At 40.3% G+C, this 26,084-nt stretch overlaps 2 protein-coding genes across 4 annotated transcripts; both read right to left on the bottom strand.

Annotated features, from left to right (window-relative positions):
- Window positions 1-211: 211 nt before the first annotated feature.
- On the bottom strand, window positions 212-8,551 carry snx1a (sorting nexin 1a). 2 transcript variants are annotated; one of them, XM_058408257.1, is made up of 16 exons: window positions 8,355-8,551; window positions 7,162-7,507; window positions 6,853-7,050; window positions 6,397-6,533; window positions 5,400-5,466; window positions 4,973-5,016; window positions 4,618-4,759; window positions 4,437-4,515; window positions 4,242-4,317; window positions 3,564-3,677; window positions 3,365-3,458; window positions 3,059-3,264; window positions 2,618-2,761; window positions 2,186-2,266; window positions 1,981-2,052; window positions 212-1,893 (listed from the first exon to the last, which is right to left on the bottom strand). In XM_058408257.1, exons 1-16 carry the CDS (start codon window positions 8,472-8,474, stop codon window positions 1,843-1,845), a joined length of 1,971 nt encoding a protein of 656 aa, XP_058264240.1. In that variant the 5' UTR covers window positions 8,475-8,551; the 3' UTR covers window positions 212-1,842. The 2 variants fall into 2 exon arrangements, with proteins under 2 accessions (XP_058264240.1, XP_058264239.1); XM_058408256.1 differs by having other exon boundaries at window positions 6,853-7,507.
- Window positions 8,552-12,170: 3,619 nt separating this feature from the next.
- On the bottom strand, window positions 12,171-26,012 carry cpeb1a (cytoplasmic polyadenylation element binding protein 1a). 2 transcript variants are annotated; one of them, XM_058408395.1, is made up of 12 exons: window positions 25,881-26,012; window positions 25,453-25,569; window positions 19,841-20,035; window positions 18,950-19,155; window positions 17,817-18,063; window positions 17,596-17,709; window positions 16,137-16,226; window positions 15,894-16,030; window positions 14,851-15,049; window positions 14,666-14,760; window positions 14,462-14,542; window positions 12,171-13,494 (listed from the first exon to the last, which is right to left on the bottom strand). In XM_058408395.1, exons 2-12 carry the CDS (start codon window positions 25,499-25,501, stop codon window positions 13,384-13,386), a joined length of 1,524 nt encoding a protein of 507 aa, XP_058264378.1. In that variant the 5' UTR covers window positions 25,502-25,569; window positions 25,881-26,012; the 3' UTR covers window positions 12,171-13,383. The 2 variants fall into 2 exon arrangements, with proteins under 2 accessions (XP_058264378.1, XP_058264379.1); XM_058408396.1 differs by lacking the exons at window positions 25,453-25,569; window positions 25,881-26,012 and adding an exon at window positions 20,168-20,466.
- Between the last annotated feature and the right edge of the window lie 72 nt (window positions 26,013-26,084).

Raw genomic sequence — 26,084 nt, 5'->3', positions numbered from 1 at the left:
TTTCAACAGAAGGTGTGCATAAGCAATATCTACCAGCTTGGTTGAAAGATTAAAAAAATACAGACTAACAAATAAACCTTTACAAACATTTATGGCAGTTCAAAAGACTGATGGGCCAGACAAGCAAGCAAGACCCTTAGATTCTCACTCACAGGGTCCTGCCTGCAAGTCCAACAATACAATCTGAAAGGGAAAAAAAAGGACAAATCGCAACTGTCTTTATTATTTATTAAAGGGTGGAATGATATGCAAATAATTCTTATCAAATACAACATCTCTGTTAGCTCAGCAGCATATTGGAGAAAAACTGCCTGTCAACCACCACAAAGATAATCAATCTACCAAATCACATAATATGATTATCACGTTTGATAGGAAAAAAAGAGGGGGGACATGGAAAAAATAAACCTAATGTGATAAGTGTATGACGGATTAAACTATACAATTGAAAATGTTATGGGGTATATCTCTGCTTAAACAATTGTTGAACAAAATCATTTGTTTTGTAACACTGCCTTAAATGCTGTTTCATTAACTTCAGGGATAAGAGTGGCTCTGACATACAATGTGTAGCACAGAACAGACATCACTTTAGGAAAACACGCTTAAACAAGACTCACAGGCGACTTTTTCAGCGTAACATTGGTTGGCAGAATAAGTGCTTAACCAGTTTGTATTTAAGTACACAATTTATACACACAATTTCTCTCAGAACTTCTTTTAAAGACAAACACATGACCTTCCAAGGGTGGCCAAAGTGCGGAATGTGGCCTGTATGAACAGGTTAGAGCCATCAGATAACGACGTAAGGGTTCTGTACGTTGTTTTATTGCCTGGGGGAAAAATAGCTGAATTCATGTAAATTAACTAAAAGAGTGTGGTTTATGGTCTTCTTTCTCCATTCCACTTTGGTTAAAGTACATCAACCAGTGTGACACCTCTACCTCCAAACGACAAAGATCAACAAAGAAACGAATCATTCAATATTTAACTTTTCATGGATTTCATGCATTAGTATTAAGCTCAGACAGCAATTTTCCATCACCTTTTCTTGTACGACTACACAATTCAGCTTCCCTAACTCATCCAGCCTGCAGTCACAATGTGGAATTATTTCAATCAAAACATTTAACACAGAACAGAAGCTCACAATGGCCCAGTTTCCACACTCTAAACAAGATCCTCTCGTTCATCAGTACACGTGTAGGACTAGCCCGAATTTCACCAGGGAGGAGAGGGTGGAATGGAGAAGGAGCAGGTGCAAAGAGAGGCAGAGCGAGGACAGAAGACAATCCAAACTTGAGGAAGGGTAGAAAGTGATATCATTTATGTTTGGAGGAAGAGAGCCCACTACTGTAAACTATTAGCACTGCTGATGTGCTAAATCTCACTGTCCAAAACGACCTTTTCTTCCCCTGGTTGGTGTGAACACTTTTCACACTAATGGCACCTACTATTTCTACACACTAGCCATTCATTTTTTGTTTACAAAAAAAAAAAAAAAAATTAACATATCAGACTGCTCCTGCCCCATCACCACGCATACACACACCCTAAATCTAGCTCCGTCAAAAAGAAAAGATAGATGTTAAATGGAAAAAACAATACAAAATTGAACAGAATAGTTAAATCAAAGAGTATAAGCTTCTGTTGATTAATGAAAAAAAAGAAAATATATTGATTGCTTCTCTCTTTCCCTTTGCATTACATCTCTTGGTTTATAGGCAAGAGGTAAAGTGTATAGAAAAGGCAGACTCAGTCTTAAGCAGGCCTGTGTATGCATATGTATATATATTTGTGTGTGTGTGTGTATGTGTATGTATGTGTTTGTTTACACCTCCATCATGCAATTGCTTTTGCCTCTGGCAAGAATGCCTCCCAGTACTTGATCAGCTACATGTTGGAGAGAGAGAGATATAATGAGCGTTTTTTCATTACAACGGACTGAATAGTATAAAACAGGTCAAAAAAAAAATGTACCTGTTGCTGTGAATTTAACAGAGACTCTAGATATCTGACAATTTGTTTCTTGAAATCCCGAGCTTTCTCTTTCTGTTGCAGAAAAATAAACAAATAAAGATGATTATTGTAAATAAACATTTACAACCATTTCACATTATTTTCCAACAAGTCTGGAACTCAAGGCACAAAAAAAAAACAAAAAAAAAAAACAGTCCACACCCACCTCAAACCTTAGGACTTCTTTTCGTACAGTGGCAGATACTCTCTCAAAGTCTCTCTCGTACTGACTGACCTTAGACTCCCACTGCAACACACAATCACAGCAAACCATTTAGAGAACAAAGACTACAATGAAACGATCTGTTGCTTCAAACATATACCACTCACACACCATCAAAACCCAGACACCCTGGCACTCACACAGGTACATTCTGTATTCAAATACTGTGAGTGTCTGTTCAAGCATAAACACTGATCCACCCAAAAGAAACACATACGTGTCAACTCATTGGATGACATATTTACATTTCTACATTTGATTTAAAAAAAAAGAAAAAAGAAATAAATAAAAAGATAACAAGTCTGAACCTCATTATGCTGTAATGGGTCTCAAACCCCAGTCATGTATTTTGTGTGGTTTTCACATCAGCATTACCTCAGTGATCTCATCCTTGGCTTGCTGAAGTTTGTCTGGCTTGTTGGCCCACAGCAGCTTGGCCTCAGTCTCTCGTTTCTTCTGAAGCATGTTCTCAGCGTCCTGCCAGCGCTGCCATGCCTTCATCCGCTGGTCAAAGCAAGCCTGGACATGTGCGCACACACACACACAGATGCTCATTTAAAGCTAAAGCAATTTAAAGCTTTCAACAGCAGCTGATAATTTGTGAAACTTGTCTGCCCCTAGAATTAGCTCTGATATTCTGACAGTATGATGCATGCCTCAGCTGTAGCAATTTTTAAAAATTGCCCTGCTGTCTGCCAAGGTTTATAATAAAGCTTTCAACTCAGTGAACTGGTGCCAGTGTAGAAACCAGATTAAGCACATAGTTTAACCCCTGCGCATGAGTGAGTGAGTTTGTGAGTGTGTGTGTGTTCATACCCTGACTGCCCCAAGCAAGCGGATGTAGTCTGCAAGAAGCTCAGCAAAAATGAAGAAGTCATTGGAAGCCTGGTCCTGATGAAGCTGCTCAATGCGGTCCTCCACTTCAGCCAGCTGGGACAGGGCTCGGGAGAGTGCAGTGTTATCCTCTGAACTACCCAACATTGCCACGCTCTTTGCAAACACTGCTGTGTTCATGGACAATTCTGCAAACAGACAACTTGTTTATTGCTATCCTTCTCATTGCTTAATAGAAAAGAACCAGCCATCACCACAACGTTTAGACATCACGCTATGTAAATCTACCTTTTCTGTGGTTAACAAGGGACTCCACCATGGCGTGCAGCTTCCTCAACTGTTGGTCCTCATTCTCTACCTCTTGCAGCTTGTCTTCAAACCACTGATGTACAACACACATTAATTCACTCAACCACTTACCATTAAAGACGTTGTGGTAGATTGAATAAGACTGAGTCATCATACTAACAGCAGGAGTGATACTCACAACATCTGATTCATTCATTTTGATGGTCATCTTGCTGACGGCATCAGTGGCCTTGTTGATCATCTTGAGGAATCCAGCTCCACTCAGTGCCTGGGTACTAACTGCCCTGGGTAACTAACAGAACACAGAACACACGTTAGGGCCAGACTTTTTTTCTGAGAACACCAACTACAAATTGAGTCACATTATGTTGTCACCTGACCATCACACCCATATGTGGCTCGTCTCCAAACCGGTACCACAAACTTTGAAGCACATAATTGTGCAAAATGATTTTGCATATTTTAGGTTTACAGTTTCCCTTCACTGGACTAAGAGACTCAAACCCTGTTCCAGCATGATGGCATACACAGCTCCATGAAGACATGGTGTGTTAAACTTGGAGTGGAAAAACCGACTGCACCCCAGACCTCCTCGCTCTTACAACATGAGTGTCTGATCTCACTAATTCTCTTGTAGCTGAATGAACAAAGATCCCCACAGCCACATTCCAGCATCTAGTGGAAAACCTCCCTAGGAGAGTGGGGCTCATTATAACAATAAAGAAGGTCCAACCCTGTATTAATGCCCATGGTTTTGGTATGAGCACCTATGGGTGTGATGTTACTTTAAATCATGGTGTGTGTTACTACATAAACGATCCAACATTTAGGAGTGTGTGTGAGAGATATCTCTTACTTCCTCTTTCTCTAAAAACTCTCTCACATCTGGGTCTTGCAGCAGAGATGGATGAGACACCAGTCTCTGGAGATACCTAAGCAATAAATTTGATGGGTAGAACCATTTAACTATTAAAAGACACCAATCCCTAATCATAATTGAAAAAATCAATATAAAATCCATAACTAAAAATTCATTTCTAGAGAGAACAACCTTTCTAGAGCAGCTCTCCTCCTTTCAACAAACTCAGCCGATGACGGGTCTTCTTTTCCCACCTTCACTTTGGTCATTCCTTTAATAGAAAAAAGGCACATGGCAGTTACATTTTGTTAAAAAATATATCAGAAGGAAACAAAATATCTGAAGAGTTTTTGCCATACAAAATCCAAAATACCCAGAATGCTCTTCTCTGGTGGTGGAGGCACAATGTGTCCATTCTGTGAATGTTTTTCTGATAGTTTCTCATAGAGGCCCAGAAAATCGCTGAAGCGTCTGCGCACTGTGAACTGCTTACTGCGGAACATGGACAACGTTGTCTGTGTGTACATGTGAGAGAGAAAAACATATATTGTCATACATGCTGTAGTACACACACACTACAGGTATGCAGTGAAAAGACCTCACTTACATATTCACAATACAGACTATAATGTACAAACAACCACACCCCACATATACACACAGCATATGCGTGCAGTGAATAAACACAATAAAAAAAGATAATGTTTTGATAATATAAAGGCAAATACCTGTGTAGAGACTCTGTAGGCCATGTAAGCATTCATACCATCACCTGCAGGAAAGGGGCAGCAGTAAGTCAGTGCTTTAGATAAATCACTCGAAAACACCTGTTTCATTACTGCAGGCGTAATCTATCAAAAAAATTTTATGTGGAGGTATTGCTAAAGGAGACTGGTTGCAGATCTCTAACACTGGCCTACTTCTACCCATTTGGGGGAAGGGCAGAGGAAACCAAAGCTAGGTGGCATATGGCAAAATGGGGAAGTGAAATACCCTCAGTGTGTGGTAAGGCATTGTCTCGCAGGTCACATACATCAAACAATTTAACTGTCGTCAAAACGCTGATATTCCACTTCCCACTGCAGCACACTGAATATGTTTTGGCCAAAATAACTTCCTTTGAGGTCAGCCATGAGGAATTTCATGGGGACTTACCCACTTTCTCAGGGTTTGTCACTGAAATGTTCAAATCAAATTTGTCCTCCTTCTCCTCCTCCTCCAGCTGTAACACACACGGTTAAGCAGATTAAGAAAATTCTCTTCAGATGACGATGGACTTCCACAGAATGGTGATATACCAGTCATGAGATAGAATTTCTAACTCTCACATCAGCTCACATCCAATCACTTTCTGCCTTTTTCTAAGGGGACAAATACAGTGCTCCTTCACCAAAGACAATATACAGAAGATACAAAAATGTACTCATTATAAGGATTCAGGTATTCACTTGATTTCCATAGCCTATAATTAATATGACTGACATGTCAGTTTTATTAGGTTAGTTTTCTAATTTAAACTGCATTAAACTTGACTTCCAGGTCAAGTGTCACATGGGATTGGGCAGCGCATGGGAGCTTTCACTTCCCAATAGGTTGGTTAACACAGTTATGAGTTCTTCACCTTTGTCATGAAAATACATTCAAGCACTGCTTGTATATACAGAAAGTTTGATAGCATATTTGAACATTTTTATCAGTGTTTATACACAACACAAATCATCTGTAACAATCACAAGTAAATAATTCCTTTCCTATTTTTATTATATTCTCTCTCTCTCTTTTTTAAAACTATTTCTCATGTCATAAAAAGTCATGTCATATTGTGTATGGTTGTGCAAAAAACAGTGAAAATGTAAAATATGAGAGAACTTTTGTTCCTCACACCCATATTATTGCACCCAAGTGATGTGAAAGAATTTCAGATAGTTTTTTCTTCATCAATAATGTTGACATTTATTTTAACACTAAAGAAATACACTGTTCACATCCCGTTTTAATGATGATCAAAGAGTAAAAAAGTAGATATTGTTTAGATTGAACACCAATTTTGACAAATATGACAGGATGTCATTAAGTATGTCGTGATAAAATGTCATATTTGCAAAAACTGGTGAGTGGCTTGGAGAGTCATGTGCTGTGCTGGATTGTATACCTCCTCTAGTGTTTTAGGTTGAGGTTTGGAGGCACTCGCTGAAGCCGAGAGAGAAGAAGCTGGTGCTGAGGCCTTTGGTGTTTCTCTCTTCCTGTGGTCATTATGAGGACTGTCCAGAGACAGCTCAACAGTGGCCTCTGAGAGACAGAAGGAGGAATAACAGAAAGAATGCAGCAGATCACATGTGACACATAGCATCTTATTCCCAGGAAGTGAGCTGAGGGTTGAGGTCATATCCAGGCCACATCACCATTAAATACAGCCCAGAGTTTGAAGCTAAAATGCCTCATCAGCAAAAAAGCTGCCCCTGCTCTTCCTAAACCCAAAGACACACTGCTGAAATGGCATTTCCTTATTCTAAAAGGGCTAGAGAATTTCTAAACAAAAATGAGATCAAGATTGACTTTATTTACAAGAAATGTCCTATCAAATTATGTCAAGATGAAGACACAGTACCTGTGAACAGATCATCTTCATCTGAGTGCAGTCCGTTGGTTTTGGAGCTGGAGTCCGTGCTGGGTTTAGCAGCAGCAGGTGGTGGGACTCTGGTGACCTCCTCAGTAAAAAGGTCAGTAGTGGCATTCTTAGACTGGTCATTACGCCCTTTAATGCTTTCCTTTCCTTTAGGTTTCTTCACTGAAGCTTGCAAAGGCTCTGCAAACAGGTCGCCACCATCGTCATCATCATCTCCAAACAGGTCAGCGTTCGGTTCTTTCTTAGTGGCTGAAGCACCACTTACAGGTTTGGGTGCTGTTTTAGACATACCGTCTTTTGGTGGCTCTTCGAAAATGTCCGCTGATTTTTTGACGTCATTCTGAGATGCACCAAACACCTCGCTACTGGCCTCACTCTTGGGAATGCTGCTCTTTGGAGGCGCTTCACTGACGTTGGATAAAGGTGCACTGTTTTTATCAGGGACCGCTTGGGCTCCAGATTCACCTAAAGGATCAGCAAACAGGTCGACCTCTACACCTTTAGTGTCACTCGCCGACTTCTCGGGCTCTGTGTTCGCCTTGCCCCGGTCGTTCAAAGGATCTTCTAGGGCTTCACTGAAGACATCTTTAGGAGTGCTCACATGAACAAGAGGATCCACTGGTGTATGAGAGAGAACCTGCACACAGAAAACCAGTTATAGGGCTACACTGAATGCTTGGACATGCCACTTTAGAGAAACTCGTATGAGGAGGAGTTAATACTCTGTACTACGCCCCTGTATATTAACTACACAAAGCTCTTGCTATTGAGTCACAGGTTACAACAGCGTCTGACAAGAGGGAAGAGAGATGAAGATTTGCAAAGCAGCACTTCCGTGAATGAATTTGCATGAGCTTTTCCACATCTGCTCTGTTTTAGCTTCAGCAGTCCCCCATTCGCCAAGCTTCAGTGCTCAATGTTCATCTGTTGCACTAACACAACTCAAACTACCCCAGTTACCAAAAGCGGAGATGATTAACACACATGACATGTTTACATATTTACACAAGAGCCAGATTTACAGTTGCCTGGACTAACAACGGACACGTCAGTGAACCCGAGCTTGTTTACACTTCTTGTGTCAAACTGAATGCATCAGGAAACAGACTGCATTAAGAGTCGAAACTTTTTGTTGATTTTTAGGTGCCTTGCCAATAAGAATTGGACGAAAGCTGCCATAGCTAGCGAGCTAAAGTTTCTCGTAGCTAGCTTATCGTATCCGTGTTCGTTGTTAAGGCGAACAGATTAAAAGTAACGCAAATGACAGAATGCTGTGGCGTTAGCTAAACGCTAGCTGACCAGCTAGAGAAACATTTCTGCTAGCGAGTCGCGTTAAGCGAACAGTGAAACTACACCTGAAAGACGAGTTCACGCCTAAAGTTTACAGCCGCACACAGAGCTAGCATTAGCTTAGCCCCTTAGCGGAGACACGGAGTCTCCGTGTTGATCCAACAGCGCTAGTAGTCGCAATGTAGTTTACTCACGCTGCCTGTGAAAATGTCCGCTCCTTCATCGCTGTCTTCGTCCTCGCCTAACTCAGGCTCCGGATCCTGCTCCTCTGAGTCGGGAAAAGGAGGCGGACTGCGTTTCGAGCCGGCCGCCATCTTTACTCTCAGCCTACTATAACGAAACAGAACGAAAGCTGCGGCATCAAACTTTAGGCTCGAGGGGGGAAATAGTAAGAAACGCACATTGCACATCAGCGCCCTCTACTGGACATGTACTAAATAATACAAAGATCATCAGCACCCTCTACTGGACCTGTACTGAATAGTACACAGATCATCAGCGCCCTCTACTGGACATGTACTGAATAATACAAAGATCATCAGCACCCTCTACTGGACATGTACTGAATAATACAAAGATCATCAGCACCCTCTACTGGACCTGTACTGAATAGTGCACAGATCATCAGCGCCCTCTACTGGTCCTGTACTGAATAGTACACATATCTTCAGCGCCCTCTACTGGACCTGTACTGAATAGTACACAGATCATCAGCGCCCTCTACTGGTCCTGTACTGAATAGTACACAGATCTTCAGCGCCCCCTACTGGTAGCTGTACGGAATAGACATGCTCTCTACAGTACACAAATCATTAGGGCCCTCTACTAACATATATATAGAATAGCACACAGATCCACAGCGCCCTCTACTGACACCTGTACTGAACAGCACTCAGATCATCAGCGCCCTCTACTGGTGCCAGTGCCGAATTGAACTGCACTGAACAGTACACAGATCGACAGCGCCCTCTACTGACTCCTGTACTGAACAGCACACTGCACATCGGTAGAGTTTTAACACAAATGTAGAGATTTACTGCTGGATTTACTAGTCTGATAGACTAATATAGGCTGCTTGTAAATATGGATGTGTTAAGCATTTAAATTGCTATTAAAAATGTATCGAAATCTAACCCATTAGATATCCTGGTCCATTTTAAAATAAAGCCTACATGCCTCTGCTGTTATTATTTATCAGCTAAAACTAATTACTGCATATATTTTTCAACTTCAGGGTATTTTTGTGCTCACATAAATATTACTTGTGTTCCTGAATGTTACATACCCCAATGTTTACAAAGCAAATGTCATCTCAATCTGGTTTCATGAACATGACAATGAATTATACAGTGGCCTTCCTGATCACTGGATCTGAATCCAGTAGATCACCTGTGGGATGCAGTAAAACCTAGGATTGCAGGAATTGTGTAATGCAGTCATGCATTCAATATGGATTTAAAAGAATCTAACAGAAAGATTTCCAACATCTTGTGAAATCCATGCCATGAAGAATTGAGGCTGTTTTGAGAGCAAAGCAAAGTTCTGCTTAGTATTAGAACAGTGTTCCTAATAAAGTGTTCAGTAGTGGCACAGTAGTTCAGTGAGCATATAGCATTAGATATGTTTGTGGAATCTTCTCCCATTTTAGTCTCCAGAAAACAGAAGCTGGCAGCCAGAAAACATAGGAATGGAGGTGAATTTCATTAAAGATTTAAATACATATAAAAGTTAACACTTTCATGGTTTCAACATCCAGCTAGCTCTCCTCTCTGCCTGGGGAGTCACTTACATCTACACATGACAACTTGCTGAGCAACACATAACAACCACTTTCCATTGGTGCCCACATTTTCCTTTAATTATTAAATTCTATCTGTTGAGCTCAGCTAACACATCCCAACATGTGTAAAGCTATTCAGAGGTAATCACATGATGTGATACATTTACATTTCGTAGACACTCCCTATCCAGAAAAACTTACATCTTTTATCTCACTTTTATACACCTGAGCAATTGGGGGTTAAGGGCACCTTGATCCTAGATTTATCAAGGGTCCAGGAGTGGCAGCTTGGTGGACCTGGAATTTGAACTCACAACCATCCAACCAGTAGTCCAACACCTTAGCCACTAAGCTACCACATAATCCCATGTTAAGAGCATTAACACATAAGATGAATACCCCTCCTGTTATCTTCGGGTCAATTTGGCCCGGTGTAAAAAGTACTCAAAAATGAGGTATAATTTTATATAAATGAGATTTATAATACCAATTTTACAATATATTTTAATGTGTTGGAAACAAGCTGACTAAAATGGTGAAACAAAAAAAAATGGTGATCATACATACCTCATTTTTTATAAAAAATCAATTTGGCACGCGGAGAGAATAAGTGTATAATAAATGGGAGGTAAATACAAGGGATACATAACAATGAATGAGGACTAAACTTAATTTTTAAGTTTATTCTAAATTATTTCTGATGTTCAATAATAAAATAATAAATAAATGTTCAGTGGTAAATGTTGAGTGTAACTGTTAAAATGAAGGAATCTGAATCAGTCTCTAACCCTGAGCTCATTTGAGCTTGATCTGTTCAGTGGACTGAAAAAAAAAAAGTTTACACCATCTACACGTCTTTTCATGTTATTTCTGAATTTGTTTAAAATTGGAATCTCTTTTTTGAGTCAGTTACAGATGCAGGTCTGTGGTGGTTGGTCTGCGGTGCCACTCAGATGGACTTCCGGTGTGAGTAGCAGCTCTAAAAAAGTACTTCAACAAAAGGACTGGAAATGTGCAACTTTATTGCACAGGAAGCAAACTGTGGGTGATTTTCACCATTAAATGTTCAAAATATAATATATAACAACTAATCATATTGCAAAAATGTAATAAATAAATATACGTTTAATCAGTATCATAACACAGATCTGACACAAACCATTACAGCTGAAAATATACTTCTCTCTCCAAGGAGCGACGTCTCACTCTGAATATGATGATGTCATCACTGTAAGAGGTGAGGATCTTTACAATACAACGATTACGATTTTTATTTAAGTGTCATTTTAACTGCACAGCAGATACTGCCATTTATCACACCGTGTCAGTAATATATTCTTCAGTCCAATGAACATGTGAATAGTATTTGGAATTAATAAAATCTTATATGACTCATTACATAAATACATAATACATTAATTACATTTATTAATTTGTCAAATGCTTTTGACTAATACAATTTTTGTGACAGGATACAAGTATATATCTGACTTGAGGCAGTAGATTTGTGGTAGTTGTGGTAGTTTCTGGTGACTCAGGGGACATTACAGCATCACCATTTTATTATCATGACAACTCAAGCAGTAAAGACAAACAAACAGATCTCTGGGGAGAAAAATGAAGTTTAAAATATATATGATATAGTTACACCTACTTACTATGTTGAGTGAATATGTCAAGAGCTCTCGACTGCAGCCAACAGGACGACCTCCAGCGCAGAGCTCCGAGCACAGGGCGGCCTCTGATACCCTGACACAAGCGATGCTCCCTGCTGAGGCTGACGTAGCACCTGCTAAACTCAGCTGAATGCAGAGGCTGATGTGGCGGGCCTCCAGACCCAGTCTCAAGCCAAATAGCAAACAGAGACCAAAATTACAGTCTCCTAGGCCAAGCAGCATGCTGAGGTCAATGTGGCAGCCTCCCAGCCTCCGTTGAGGCTGACGTAGCACCTCCTAAGCTCAGCCGAACACAGAGGCTGATGTGACCTCCGTTCCGTGGTAAATTACTATTTAGAATTTTTGTCATATGCTTATAATCCTGCATATATACACACAATATAAAAGTGCAAACAACTTTAAAAAACTAGTTGTTACACAAAATGTATTTAAGACAATGGATTTCCTCAAATTATTTGAATAAAAAAAAAAACGAGTAAATCAGGCAGGACTATTTTTTAAAACCATATACATATTTTCTAGAAAAAGAAATTAAACAGACTTGTAATGCTTCAACAACTTTATTGTGCCCAACTGGAACAACCTCCAAGTTATGTAACCATGACAACACTCGCAGACCAATGAGGTAGAGATTTTTAGACTCTAAAAAAGCAGTTGGACCAGGCAACAAGCTCAGCACAACAAACCTCAATGAAGAACAAAGGAGAGAGAGAGGGGAGAGAGAGAGAGAGAGAGAGACAGAGAGAGAGAGAAAGAGAAAGAGAGAGAGAGAGAGAGAGAGAGAGAGAGAGAGAAAGACAAAGAGAGGCTAGATCTTTCTTTGGCACAGAGCCTTGAATCCTAAATAAAACTGAGAGTTAAATTGCATTTGATCTAGAATGCTTTACAATCAATAGGCCTTGAACCAGAGTTAGCTCAATTCACTAGGAACAGGACCAGAAACAGTATCAGTGAATTAAAGGATCATGCTTAAACAACTCTCCCATTCAACAGTTGTACAAGAGTAGATTTAAAACTACATTTCCCCTGTCCCTGAAGTGCAAATGAATAAAGTGCAACAATTCGATTAAAACTATGTACAGTCTACAGTCTGACTGTTCCTAACCAGCAACAGCAGCCAAATATGGGATGTTTAATGCTGCAGCACATTAATGTGTCTGAATGGTTAAGAAGAAATTAAAAATACCCACTCCAGGTAGTTAGAAATGATCCACAGGGTAATGACATTCACATCTTAATCCAGTAAAGCCAGAAAAATAAGTGTGTAAAAAAAAAGGAACATTTTTAATCACTAGCTAAAAGGGCCTTTTGACCTAAGGTTAATCAGTAACAATACTAATCATACTAATAATGTACTGGTAAAACTGCCAATATAAACGCTACTAGACTTGCATAATGAATAATAAGTATAGATACCATGCATTTGAAAACTTCAAACACAAACATATGGAAAAAAACTAAAAATCAGGGAGGGTTTTTTTAGTTGCCACCTGCAGAATTCCGGGGTTCTCTCCGTGGTGACAGTTGCCCAGGTAATGGTGCAAATAGGCTGCTGTCACTTGGCACATCACTCTATGATGTATAGTGCCTTTGTGAACAAGTGAACAGCGAAAAGAGTAAAAGCAGTGCAACACGTGAACTTTCTACAGTCATTCCCTGCCTCGGCTCTGATGAGCTGCAGAGTAAATGGCACAGTTAAATCTCCGTGGGTCAGGTGAGCCCATAAACCTCTGGGCTAGCAGCAGAAATACAGTTTGCGTCGGCTGTTTAGCTTGGGTTCAGGCTCTTCTGGTTGCGCATCAGAGGCCGGTGACTGCTCAGCATGTCCACTGAGTGATGCCAGTGCCAACAGGAGCGGCAGTAGTACTGAAAGCAAGTCTGAGAGAGAGAGAGAAAGAGAGAGGGAGAGAGAGAGAGAGAGAGATCAAAACACATCAGATTGAGTAAAAGCTTCAGACTATTTTCATTAGTGGTGTTATAAGATATGTCTCTTTTTGTGAATCTCTTGTGATTGACTTGGCCTGATTACACAACAAATTAAATTAAAATGCACTGTGTTTTATTTTAAAAAGTATGCATTTAGAGAAAACATAGCACTAATGAAATATTTTTGATAGACTAACTTTTAATTAGATATTAATCGGTCAATGTATCTTAAATTGGATCAGTTTCAGGTCAGTGATGGAGCAGTTTAAAAACTAACACCGTAAACAAGCATCAGATAAAAAAGTGATCAAATATTGATTTTTTCAAAATGAAACAATCTGCATTTGTGGATAAATCTGAACATTTTGCGTTTATTAGAGAATCAGATGGAAAGCTGTGTTTTTAGACGCTCAGCATAACTATGCCAGCAAGTCAATGCTAACATACAAAAAAAAAAAAAAAAACATAAATTGTCTTTTATGCTGCCAGAAAAGATTTACTGTTCCTTGGCAAAGATGCTACAAATCCATGGATCTGTACTGGAGGATGGTTTCTAATACATTACTTTAAAATCTCTGTAACGTGTTCAGTTAGATGTACACTAACTGTAAACACTGTACAGTATAACTGACATCACTTTCATCCACATTAAACCATTCAGTGAGTCCTCATGCCCTGTGAATTTGGACACACATTTGCCACATATATCTTCATTGGAGATGTTGTATATATACAGTAAATTACTGTAAAGTCTATTTAATCTGCACATCCTATCTTGTTTGGAAGCTGGGGTCTGAGTGCATGGTCTATCCTGGATGAACATGGAGCAACAGTGGCATCTTGGCAGTGCTAAAACTTGATGATCAGCAGCTATAATCAAGCATTAACAACTGGTCTAACAGAGAGCACAGTCTCTCACCTGATCCCTACAGAAGAATGGGCCTGGCTGACAATTACATATTTGGCACATGGAGTCGTCAAGGTACGGATCAATCTGAACCTAAAACAAGAGCAGAAGGCAACAGCATCAACATGGAGAAAAAGTTCATAGTGCAAATTATTAGAAAACTCTAGACTGAAATGATATGTGAATATTTATGTTCAAAAATAGGTCCCATCCTACCTTCTTGGAGAATTTGGTGGTCTTGATTTCCACAAATGCAGCAGTCAATGCTTTTAGGTAGCTCTTCTGGTTCCTGAATGTCACACGTCCAGACCCTGCAATAGCCGAATATCACAAACTGGACTGTCGTAATGTAACGCTGATGAAAATGAGACATGAAACAATCTGCAAATGCGAAAGCAGACCTATTGGATATTTGTGCTTGTCTGTGTCAAGCCCGGCGTACACGACCTCCCCGAACAGTTCTTTCATGATGTGAGCTAAATCTCCAGCAGTCAGCATGCCGTGCAGAGCCCCAACAAACACTGTTCTACTGGGGAAGAACCGCAGTGAGGGGGAGCAGACAAAACTACTGTCTGTGATCACCCATGGTATCACCTGCACCTATGTGGACATGAGAAATAGAGGGTTTAACAGAAGGGGCACAAGGCGGAGGACACCCTTGATGGGGTGCCAATAAATCAAAGGGCACAATCACACACACCTTCACACTCATTCCTACTCTATGGACAATTTAGATGCCAGTCAGCCTACAACACATATCTCTGTAGTGGGGAGAAAATCAAAGGACCCAGAGGAAACACCCTGAACCACACGGAAACCATGCAAACTCCATGCACACAGAGCAGAGGCAGAAACTCCCAACCCCGGTCATGTGAAGGCAAACATGTTAACAGTGCTAATCATATCAACAATTTGTCTCATGATATATAGGGTTTTTTAACAAATTACCAGCAGGACAGCAGTGCTGCATTTAAAAACATGTCTTACAAATGAATTAAAACTAAATAAATTAGATAATGTTTAAATTCTGTTAAATATCCAACAAGAAAAATTGTAAAGATCCAGACAGCAGAAAATGTTATATCGGTTTCCAGAGTTTTGAGTTGTGATTTTTATTCTAAAAGAAATTTTAAAAAATACCTAACAATCACATCAATATTACAGTGACATATTGGACAGTCTTTATGTATCTATTATGTATCTATTATTCTCCAAATCCAAACTAAGCTGCACATCAAAACACTATGCGTCCTGTGGTACCCATGTGAATATTACTCGTAACTTTTATTCATTACATAATCTTGCTCCATGCTACATGATACATGCTATTTGCAGTGCAGTTTAGATATGATTTTTGCCTGCTTTTTGGAGATTTACTTAAAAGCTATAACACATCTGGTTGGGGGTGGACGTCACAAAATCCATGTTTGTATGATACACTCACCACCTTACAGCGTATCTTCTTGCTAGACATCTTGTAGTAGTACTCCAGGTAATCTGTAGGATGTAGGTGACGCTGGCTGCAGGCCTGCAGCAAAGCCTTCACTGATTTCTCCAAATCAAACACTAGGTACACGTAACCTACAGAGAACCACTGGAACAGTCTGTTATTTCTTACAAACAAAACAAAATAACTCATCTCCTATGGTAGGAATGTGTATGGAAGCATTTCCATGAGGCTGCGTACCTTGAGGTGGGCACTGAGAGTGTTTACCATCTTTATCAGGCCACTCGACTTTTAGAGATCCAAACACACTAAATGTGTTCAGAAGACTCCCTGAAGAGACACAGACAGATAGTTACATGCTTTTGTTTACTCATAAATTAAGGAGGAATTTTTTATCAAATAAAAAAAAAAACATAAATAAATAAATAAATAAATAAATAAATAAATAAATAAATAAATAAATAAATAAAATTGCACACATCATTTCACACAAAATATAAAGAATTCCATGCATTTGGAAAAAAAGTCCCTATAATGGAAGCCCTTGTAGATGTTAGCAGGAAATTATAATGTGCTATACTATATCTGGATAATTGGTTGATTTAGTAACTATCTATCACCTAGTATACAGTACACTTTTCCTTCAATAAATGAAACAATTAACTGCATTTTGTGTTTGTCTTTGTCTTAAATTAAATTCTGTGAAATCATTGTCACAAACATACTAAAAATAAAAGAAATCAGTAATGGACAAATACTTTTTCACAGAACAGAACAATTATCCAATCAGCCTATCATGTAGCAGCAGCTCAGTGCATAAAATCATGCAGATGCAGGACAAGAGCAGAAATGTTCATATGAAACAATCACTGACTGAAAGAGAAAAAAAAACGAGAAGGTGAAGGTTTTTCCAGTGTTAACTGTCCAGTTTCAGGGAGTCTGTAGCCACTGGAGCTTCACATTCCTGTTTCTGACCACAGATTTTCTGTTTCTGCCATCAATGGATGATTTTTGTTTTTCTGTATGTATTTTTTTACTGTGAAATTCCAAGAGATCAGTAGATTTGAGTGTGAAACACTCAAAGGAGTCCATCTGGCACCAGCACCCATGCCAAGATCACATTTTGTGTAAACATAAGCTGATGTAAACATTAGCTGAAGCACTGACTTGCATCTGCATGATGTTATGCACTGTACTGCTGCTCCTTGATTGGCTGACTGGATACTGGGGAGTGCTGTTATAGAAAAATAATAAATGACACAGCCAGGTGATATGATGTAGAGATACTTTCCCATCCTGGAGTTTATTTTCCAATAAAAGCATGATGTCTTCATTTTACCCATTTATAGTTACACATTCTCCTACTTGTGAATAAGCCAAAAAAGGTACAACAGCAAAGCATTACAATGTTACAAAGCACTGAAACTGGAGACTCCTCCTAAAATGCTAAAAATCACTAAGATATACTAGAACAAGCGCTGAAACATAAACACACAGCCGACCTTATAGCCAGAACTGCTGTTTGAAGAGAGCTTTGCTATGAGATTGTTAATCAACACCTACTGACCAATCAACTTCAAGAACTCGACAACGCCGCTGTATATTTCATATCTTAGTTATGACTCAACAATTACATTCGAATGTGGATGGATTCATGTATGTGTGTGTGTGTGTGTGTGTGTATGCGCGTGAATATTACTCTCTGTGACGTCCCATGGCACTCCTCCTAGGAACACTTTACAGGAGTAGATGGGGTTTTTGTAGATACGTGGAGGCAGCTGTCCAGCCCAGGTACAAGTAGCTTCATTTGTTGCTATGAGAAAAAATAGATTCCCAATAAATCAAAATAATCTTGCAAATGGGAATATTGCTCTATACTGCTATGAGGTGATGTTTGTTAGCATGCTAGCTGAACAATACCTGCGGCCTGTCTGTGCAGCTGAGCCTTCGTCTCGATGCTGAATGAATCTCGTGCGTTCTGGGTGCTCCAGCTGGGCCAGGGTGCTGTTCTGGTCCAGCATTTAGCCAGTGACTCTTCAAGTACAGCAGGGAGAGTGGGAGCGAGAGGAGAGATGGAGTCTTCTCGCTGTCCTGTGCTAGGCAACAGAGCCTCTTTCTGAGTGTCAAACAGGTGGAATTTCATCGGAGGAGAGATCCGTAAACTGGCCTAAGAAGAAAAAGGAAACTGTAAAGATTACTTCAAGCTAAATGCATTAAGCCATCGCTGTGGTATTTAATCTTTTAATCCTGCTCTATCTGCATCCTGCCAGTGATCTGGTTACACTACACTTAACAGGTATATTCAGGCTAGAGGGCGCCCTAAGGAAGCCTTTCAAAAGTATCATGTTAATGGAAGATTTTACTCTAAAATGAATACAATGGAATGTTTCTCACATCTTTGCTGCTTAAATAAGGAATAAATAAATTAGCAGCAAGTTAGTTCATCCTGTACGACTAAATACACTTTAATTTATTATTATAGTCAGTTATAAAATATGCCTGAGGTCTAAATAAGACATTCCTATGCTTAATTCAAGCTGCCAGACCACACACACAGACACACACATACAAAAAGACCTAAGAACACATCCATCATCAGTTACCAAAATCGAGGACTAAAAGTAAGGATGTGAATAAACTCTTTTCCAGATTATGATTATGAGTTCATGTTTTTCGGTAATAATCAGCAAGATGGGTGTTAGGGTGTCACTGTTTCTTGCTTGGTCAGGGTATATGATCGTAGCAGGACACCAGTGAGCAAACAAGTTATGTGGGTCAAACAACTCAGAAGTCCAATAAACGTGGAATTTTTTTCCACCAGCAAAACAGAAAACACAGGTATAAACATTACAAAAAATAAACCTCTAAGGTACATCAAATTGATTCCACTGATTTAATGAACACAATGCTAGCTTTACTTTATCTAAAGGTTTTAACTATCTCCCGATCATGTAGTTTAGTTATAAGCAACTTGTTGGTCACTAGTGAGTAACTGATCAAACCCTGTTTGAGTTACTGCTTCATTTTCCATTTCTCTACTTAAGTTTACTGACCAGGTGGTCCGATCCAGACGAGATAGCGCTGGTCTCAGAGTCCACAGGACTGCTAGATCCGGAGTTTAGCAGAGAAAGGGACTCTGTCATGCGGGTCAGGCTGGGAAAATATTCCAACAGGTCGCCTCCACCCAAGGAGCTCTGGCTTGGAAAACCCTGCAAAGTGTCCAGGGCATTGCAGAGAGAACTAGGCCACAACCCTAGCACTGTATCGCGCACACACACACACACACACACACACAATATAGAGAGAATATTTCATATAAATAAGAAATAAGGATACAGCATACAGCATTATAGCATGTCAAACAATATTATATTTTTGGTTTCAAGTACAACAACAAAGTATGTTTTGACAAAGAGCGATGTCCTCGAGTGACACGGCCCTGGATGAGACAGCAGAATTGAGCAGCTTTGGGTGCTGCAATAGCTTCTGTGTCATCTGCTCTATATAAAAGAATTGGGGCAGAGCAAATGTGAGGAACACAGAGACTTTAAATCGTGTGTATACTCTACAAACATATTCTATTGTAACCATGACATACAAATAAAAATGCAAGAGTTAGTGTAATATGAGTAAGAAACTTTAAATAAAACACGATGTATTCGTAACGTAAAAGAACAATAAATAAATAATTGCTTAACAAATTCTAGCGGATTGATAAAAGGCTAGTGTTTGAGGCAATTAGTCATGCAAGAGTTAATGGTTTGAGACAGACTGAGCTCAGAGCTTCTAGAATAATCTATGATTATAATAGAAAATATTAATCACACACACACTTTAATGCAGGAAGAAAACAGCTAAAATTATGAGAAAATAAGTTATAATTATAGCCTGATTCATATATTCTACCAGAACCCATGTCATTATGTTGACTGTGTGCTACTCACTGTTTTCAGGAGAGCTGGGTCTGGCTGGAAGTTCAGGCTCAGTGCAGTTCCATGGCTGTTCCCAGGGCAGGCTGAGTGACTGCAGGCCCAGACTGAGCTCAGCGACACTCAGAAGGCCGAGAGGAGACTCCTGCTCCTGCTGACTGCAGAACGGCATCCTGCTGGCCAAAGCCGAGCAATCTGCTTCTGGCAGTTCTACAGAAATAAGACAGTTTCTGAGCATACTACTATCTTCTACTATCACACTAACATCATCGTTCTGAACACATGCACAAACACAAACAACCAACGAACAAATCATTACAGATTTGAAACTCAGAAGCCAACCTGCTGTGCTGCCCGTTGAGGCTTCCATGAGCCCTGCGTGTGCATCACTGACACGTTAAACATATGACTAATACGGTGACTCTCTCGCTGTTAAACTCATTTCCTGCTCCTGTATATCACTCTCTTAAATTAGGCACAAACTCAACCAGTCTGCATACTTACAAACGTCTAATCTAGCTCTGTATGGTGTCAAACTCTCTGCTGCACTGCTCTTGCTAGTCACGTCACACGGATCTCTCTCTCTCTCTCTTTTTCTCTCTCTCGCTCTCTGTCTCTCCCTCCCTCTTCCTCTGCTGAGTCAGGCCTGATGCTGGAGCCAGGCCAGATGATAAAGGGAGGGGGAGGCAGAGGTGTGTGTGTGTGTGTGTGGGAGAGAGAGAGAGAGAGAGAGAGAGAGAGATTCTATAATCACTGTGATTCAGCTGGTTTCTGTGAACAGTTTTGTTTTTTTCCTACTGAGTGCCCATGACACACCCCTCCTTTGCTTGGTCATTACACACACACACACACACACACACACACACATACACACATACAGAGAGATCATGTTTATTTTGACCTATCCATTAATATCCATTACTGAGGAGTTAAAAGGAGCTGAAAAGAAATATTTTAAACAGGGAAACATTAAGGTTCCATTTAGTACACTGCAAACATTTGTGTGAAAATATTAAAAAAGATTTTTAAAAATATGTGAAAATATTTAGAATAAAATCAAATTCATCTAGTATTTCTTACAAAAATATTTAAAAAACATGAAATTTTTTAATCTATTTCTAGACTTTTTTGACTAAATTCAGGCTTGAAAGGTCCAGATTTTGCTGAGTTTGTATGCATTTATTTTTTTTAAGAAGCACAGTTATTTGCCAATAGAATAAGAAAATTGCAAGTTTGAAAAAAGGTTTAGAAACTGGTTTAGTAATCTGATATCTGGTTCACTGGAATCCTGTAAAATTTTGGGTGTCCTCAATTAATTACACATAATCATAATAATGTTTTTATTGATCCTGTCCAGTTAGTCATCTATTTATTTAAAGTGTATTTGTACTTATATTTAGCATTTTAAAAAATTGACTTAGGTAATGTGAGTAAAGACAGGTCTTAACCTTAAATAAATTACACATTTTCTTTTCTGTTTACCCCACAGCACCAAACCTGACACAAAACACACACAAGCATGCTGGGTCTGTATGCATGCGCACACGTTGAGAAGGATGTGTGTGTATCTGGTGTGCCTGGAGTAAACGTGTATAACGTGATTCAGCAACAACCTAAAACAAGAAAACATGCTGACGCAGGCACTCTGGCAACAGATGGAGCCTTTTATATAAGAGCTAGGTATAAGAAGAACATGTGCAAACAGTGGAAAAGCTTAGACTCGGAATGTCAGATGAATGTGTGGTGTTCTTGCTGTGATGGCAAGTTTTCTGACTGCGTACTTAGTAATTAGGAGACACAGGCTGTGTAGACAGAAAAGTCACATATACCGATCAAGCATAACATTATGACCACGTGCCTAATATTGTGTTGGTCCCCCTTTTGCTGCCAAAACAGCCCTGACCCATCATGCGCTGTGTATTCTGACACCTTTCTATCAGAACCAGCATTAACTTCTTCAGCAATTTGAGCAACAGTAGCTCATCTGTTGGTTCGGACCACACGGGCCAGCTTCTGCTCCCCATGTGCATCAATGAGCTGTGACCCTGTCGCCGGTTCCACTGTCAGTGCTCATAATATTATGCCTGATCAGTGTATACTACTGAAAAGAGATTGATTGCATGTACATTGCTGGTTACGGCATATTGAGACGGTTCCTTGACATGTAAACATGTCTATTTCACTGGATAAATATGAAATATAATACTATTGTATTTATTACTGTTTGTTACTCATCAGTGTGACCTGTTTGTTTTAGGGAACCACATAAAATTCAGTTAACAAAACCTACAAGAATTTGCCATTTTATTAAGTCCACTTATCATATATTTTTACAGTACTTTGTAGGGCATTAATAGCAAACTGTAGCCCATCTGTCCTGTCCTGTCCTTCTTCTTCTTTCGGCTTTTCCCTTCAGGGGTCGCCACAGTGAATCATCTCTCTCCACCTATCCCTATCTTCTGCATCCTCAACACTTACACCCACTAGCTTCATATCCTCATTTATTACATCCATATACCTCCTCTCCTCTTTTCCTCCTGCCTGGCAGCTCCATGTCCAACACTCTCCTACCAATATAGTCACTCTCCCTCCTCTGGACATGTCCAAACCATCTTAACCTGGCCTCTCTAACTTTGTCCCCCAAACATCCAACATGAGCTGTCCCTCTGATGTACTCGTTCCTAATCCTGTCCAACCGTGTCACTCCCAAAGAGAACCTCAACATCTTCAGCTCTGCTACCTCCAGCTCTGACTCCTGTCTCTGTCTCAGTGACACTGTCTCTAAACCATACAGCATGGCCGGTCTCACCACTGTCCTGTACACTTTCCCCTTGATTCTCGCTGAAATTTTTCTATCACACAGAACTCCCGAAACCTTTCTCCACCCATTCCAAACTGCCTGCAGTCGCTTCTTTACCTCTTTCCCACACTCTCCATTACTCTGGACTGTTGACCCCAAGTACTTGAACTCCTGTACCTTCTTCACCTCTTCACCCTGTAAGCTAACTGTTCCACTTCCCTCCCTGTCATTCACACACATGTACTCAGTCTTACTACGACTGACTTTCATTCCTCTTCTCTTCAGTGCAAACCTCCACCTCTCCAGGTTTTCCTCCACCTGCTCCCTGCTCTCACTACAGACCACAATGTCATCTGCAAACATCATTGTCGAAGGAGACTCCTGTCTGACCTCCTCTGACAACTGGTCCATCACCATAGCAAACAGGAAGGGGCTCAGAGCCGATCCCTGATGCAGTCCCACCTCCACTTTGAACTCCTCTGTCTGACCTACACCACACCTCACCACTGTCCTGCTCCTCTCATACATGTCCTGCACCACTCTGACATACTTCTCTACTACTCCTGACTTCCTCATACAGTACCACAGCTCTTCTCTTGGCACCCTGTCATACGCTTTCTCCAAGTCTACAAACACACAGTGCAACTCTCTCTGACCATCCCTATACTTCTCCATCAACATTCTCAGAGCAAAAATTGCATCTGTTGTGCTCTTTCTGGGCATGAAGCCATACTGCTGCTCACAAATTTCCACTACCTTCCTTAACCTAGCTTCCACTACTCTTTCCCAGAGCTTCATTGTATGGCTCATCAACTTTATCCCCCTATAGTTGCTGCAACTCTGCACGTCACCCTTATTCTTAAAGATCGGCACTAATACACTTCTTCTCCATTCCTCAGGCATCTTCTCACTCTCTAAAACCCTGTTAAACAGACTAGTTAAAAATTGCACTGCCGCCTCTCCTAGACACTTACAGACCTCCACCGGGATGTCGTCGGACCAACTGCCTTTCCACTTTTCATCCTCTTCAAAGCCTTCCTGACTTCATCCTTTCTAATCTTATCTACTTCCTGTTCCACAGAGTTCACCCCTTCTACTCTTTGTTCCCTCTCATTTTCCTCATTCATCAGCTCTTCAAAGTACTCCTTCCATCTCCTCCGTACACTCTCATCACTTGTGAGCACCTTTCCATCTCTATCCTTAATAACTCTAACTTGCTGCACATCCTTCCCATCTCGATCCCTCTGCCTAGCTAACCTGTACAAGTCCTTCTCTCCTTCTCTAGTGTCTAACCTAGTGTACAACTCATCATACGCCTTCTGCTTGGCCTTAGACACCTCCCTCTTCACTCTGCGCTGTAACTCCTTGTATTCCTGTCTATTCTCTTCAGTCCTGTCCATGTCCCACTTCTTCTTGGCTAACCTCTTCCTCTGAATACTATCCTGAACTTCCTCATTCCACCACCAAGTCTCCTTATCTTCTTTCCTCCTTCCAGATGACACACCCAGCACCTTTCTTCCTGTCTCCCTGATCACTTCTGCTGTAGTTTCCCAGTCATCTGGCAGCACTACCTGACCACCCAGAGCCTGCCTCGACTTCTGTCTAAATTCCACACAACATTCCTCCTTTTTCAGCTTCCACCACTTGGTTTTCTTCTCCATCTCTATCTTTGACCTCTGCTTACAGACCATCAAATTCATCCTACACACCACCATCCTATGCTGTCTGGCTATACTCTCTCCCACTACCACTTTACAGTCACTAATCTCTTTCAGATTGCCTCTTCTACATAGGATGTAGTCTACCTGTGTGCTCCTACCTCCACTCTTGTAAGTCACTCTATCCTGTCCTATCCTTTAATAAAAGGAGAACACTACAAGACAGTATTTTGAGTAATGGATCACAGAGCGTGTCCCACTGGTGTGAGTGAATCAGGCACAGCAGTGTTGGTGGGGTATTAAAACACCTCATTGTCACTGCTGGCTTGAGAATCAGCTCATCAACCGAAAAATAAATGAAGTGATTAATCTCCAGCTTCCAAAGGTAAAATCTGTGTCACATTTATAATGTGTATAAGAGTTGAATGATCTTGTATTTCTAAAGAACAATACCAAACTGTACATTTCTGCAACAACAATATACAATATGTTTCAGGCAAACCCTGCAAGCATTTTCTTTTACTGTTTTTGCTTGTTTAACTGTATGATCTTATGTTTACAAAGAACTACACTGATCAGGCATAACATTATGACCACCTGCCTAATATTGTTTGTAATCCCTCTTTTGCTGCGTGGATCAATGAGACTATGACACTGTCGCTGATTCACCACTGTTCCTTCCTTGGACCACTTTGGATAGATGCTAAACAACCCACAAGAGCTGCAATTTTGGAGATGCTCTGATCCAGTCATCTAGCCATCACAATTTGGCCCTTGCCAAACTCGCTCAAATCCTTACACTTGCCCATTTTTCCTGCTTCTAACACATGAGGACAAAATGTTCACTTGCTGCCTAATATATCCCACCCACTAACAGGTGCCATGATGAGGAGATCATCAGTGTTATTCACTTCACCTGTCAGTGTTCATAATGTTATGCCTGATCAGTGTATATCAAACTGTTGATTTCTCCATCAGTAACATACTGTTTACTGTCTGTTGACTTCCTTGCAATCCTGCTACCAGTTATTTACAGTTTTAAAAATGAAGAAGATGAAGAAGAAGAAGAAGAAGAAGATGTCTCAAAATATTAATTCCTGCAACAACACCAGACTGTTTTTATTTTTGTTTACAGTGTGTGAGCTGATGATGTGGATGTAGGTTTTCACCAGTGTGTGTGTTCTCGCTCCAGGTCTTCATCAGCAGGCTGCTCATCATCACCACAGCTTTATCACTGTACGCCCATGCAGACTCCGCATGATATCCGATATCTTCTTATTCAGAAGCTAAAACACAAACTTTTTACACTCACTTCTGATGCACTTTCTTAATTTCATAAAACTGGACAATTTTGCGAAGACACATTTCCAGAGAGCAACCACACAAATGGCTGCTTCGTTAATACTGAATCGTTAATGGTGTGGAGACGACGGTAAACATTTAAACTGCACGTGACACAGAGCCCTTGCTGTCAAAGCTCCGAGGCCATGCTATGCTAACTTACCCACGCCTTCATTTATTCCTGAGTTAAAGACATCCTGCTTCATTAAGTCTCACAACGCTTTTAATAAAGGACAGTATGTCAAACAAACCTCACCTTTATGCAAAACGTTCCGTTTTAGTTTTCACAAATAACTACAGTGCTAATGTATTTGAGACAAACGGAAAATTCCCGAACAATCTCCCGGTTGCATTAGCTTCCAGGGTTGCATTAGCTTCCAGGGTTGCATTTGCTTCCAGGGACGCATGAAGGCGCTCTGTTTATATTAAAGTATTTGAAGTACCATAGTTTTATTTATTA

The sequence above is a fragment of the Hemibagrus wyckioides genome, linkage group LG14 (genome assembly GCF_019097595.1).
Source record: "Hemibagrus wyckioides isolate EC202008001 linkage group LG14, SWU_Hwy_1.0, whole genome shotgun sequence".
In the NCBI taxonomy this organism is placed as follows: Eukaryota; Metazoa; Chordata; class Actinopteri; order Siluriformes; family Bagridae; genus Hemibagrus; species Hemibagrus wyckioides.
Note: the sequence above shows the minus strand (reverse complement) of the source record. Positions and strands in the feature narration are given on the sequence as shown.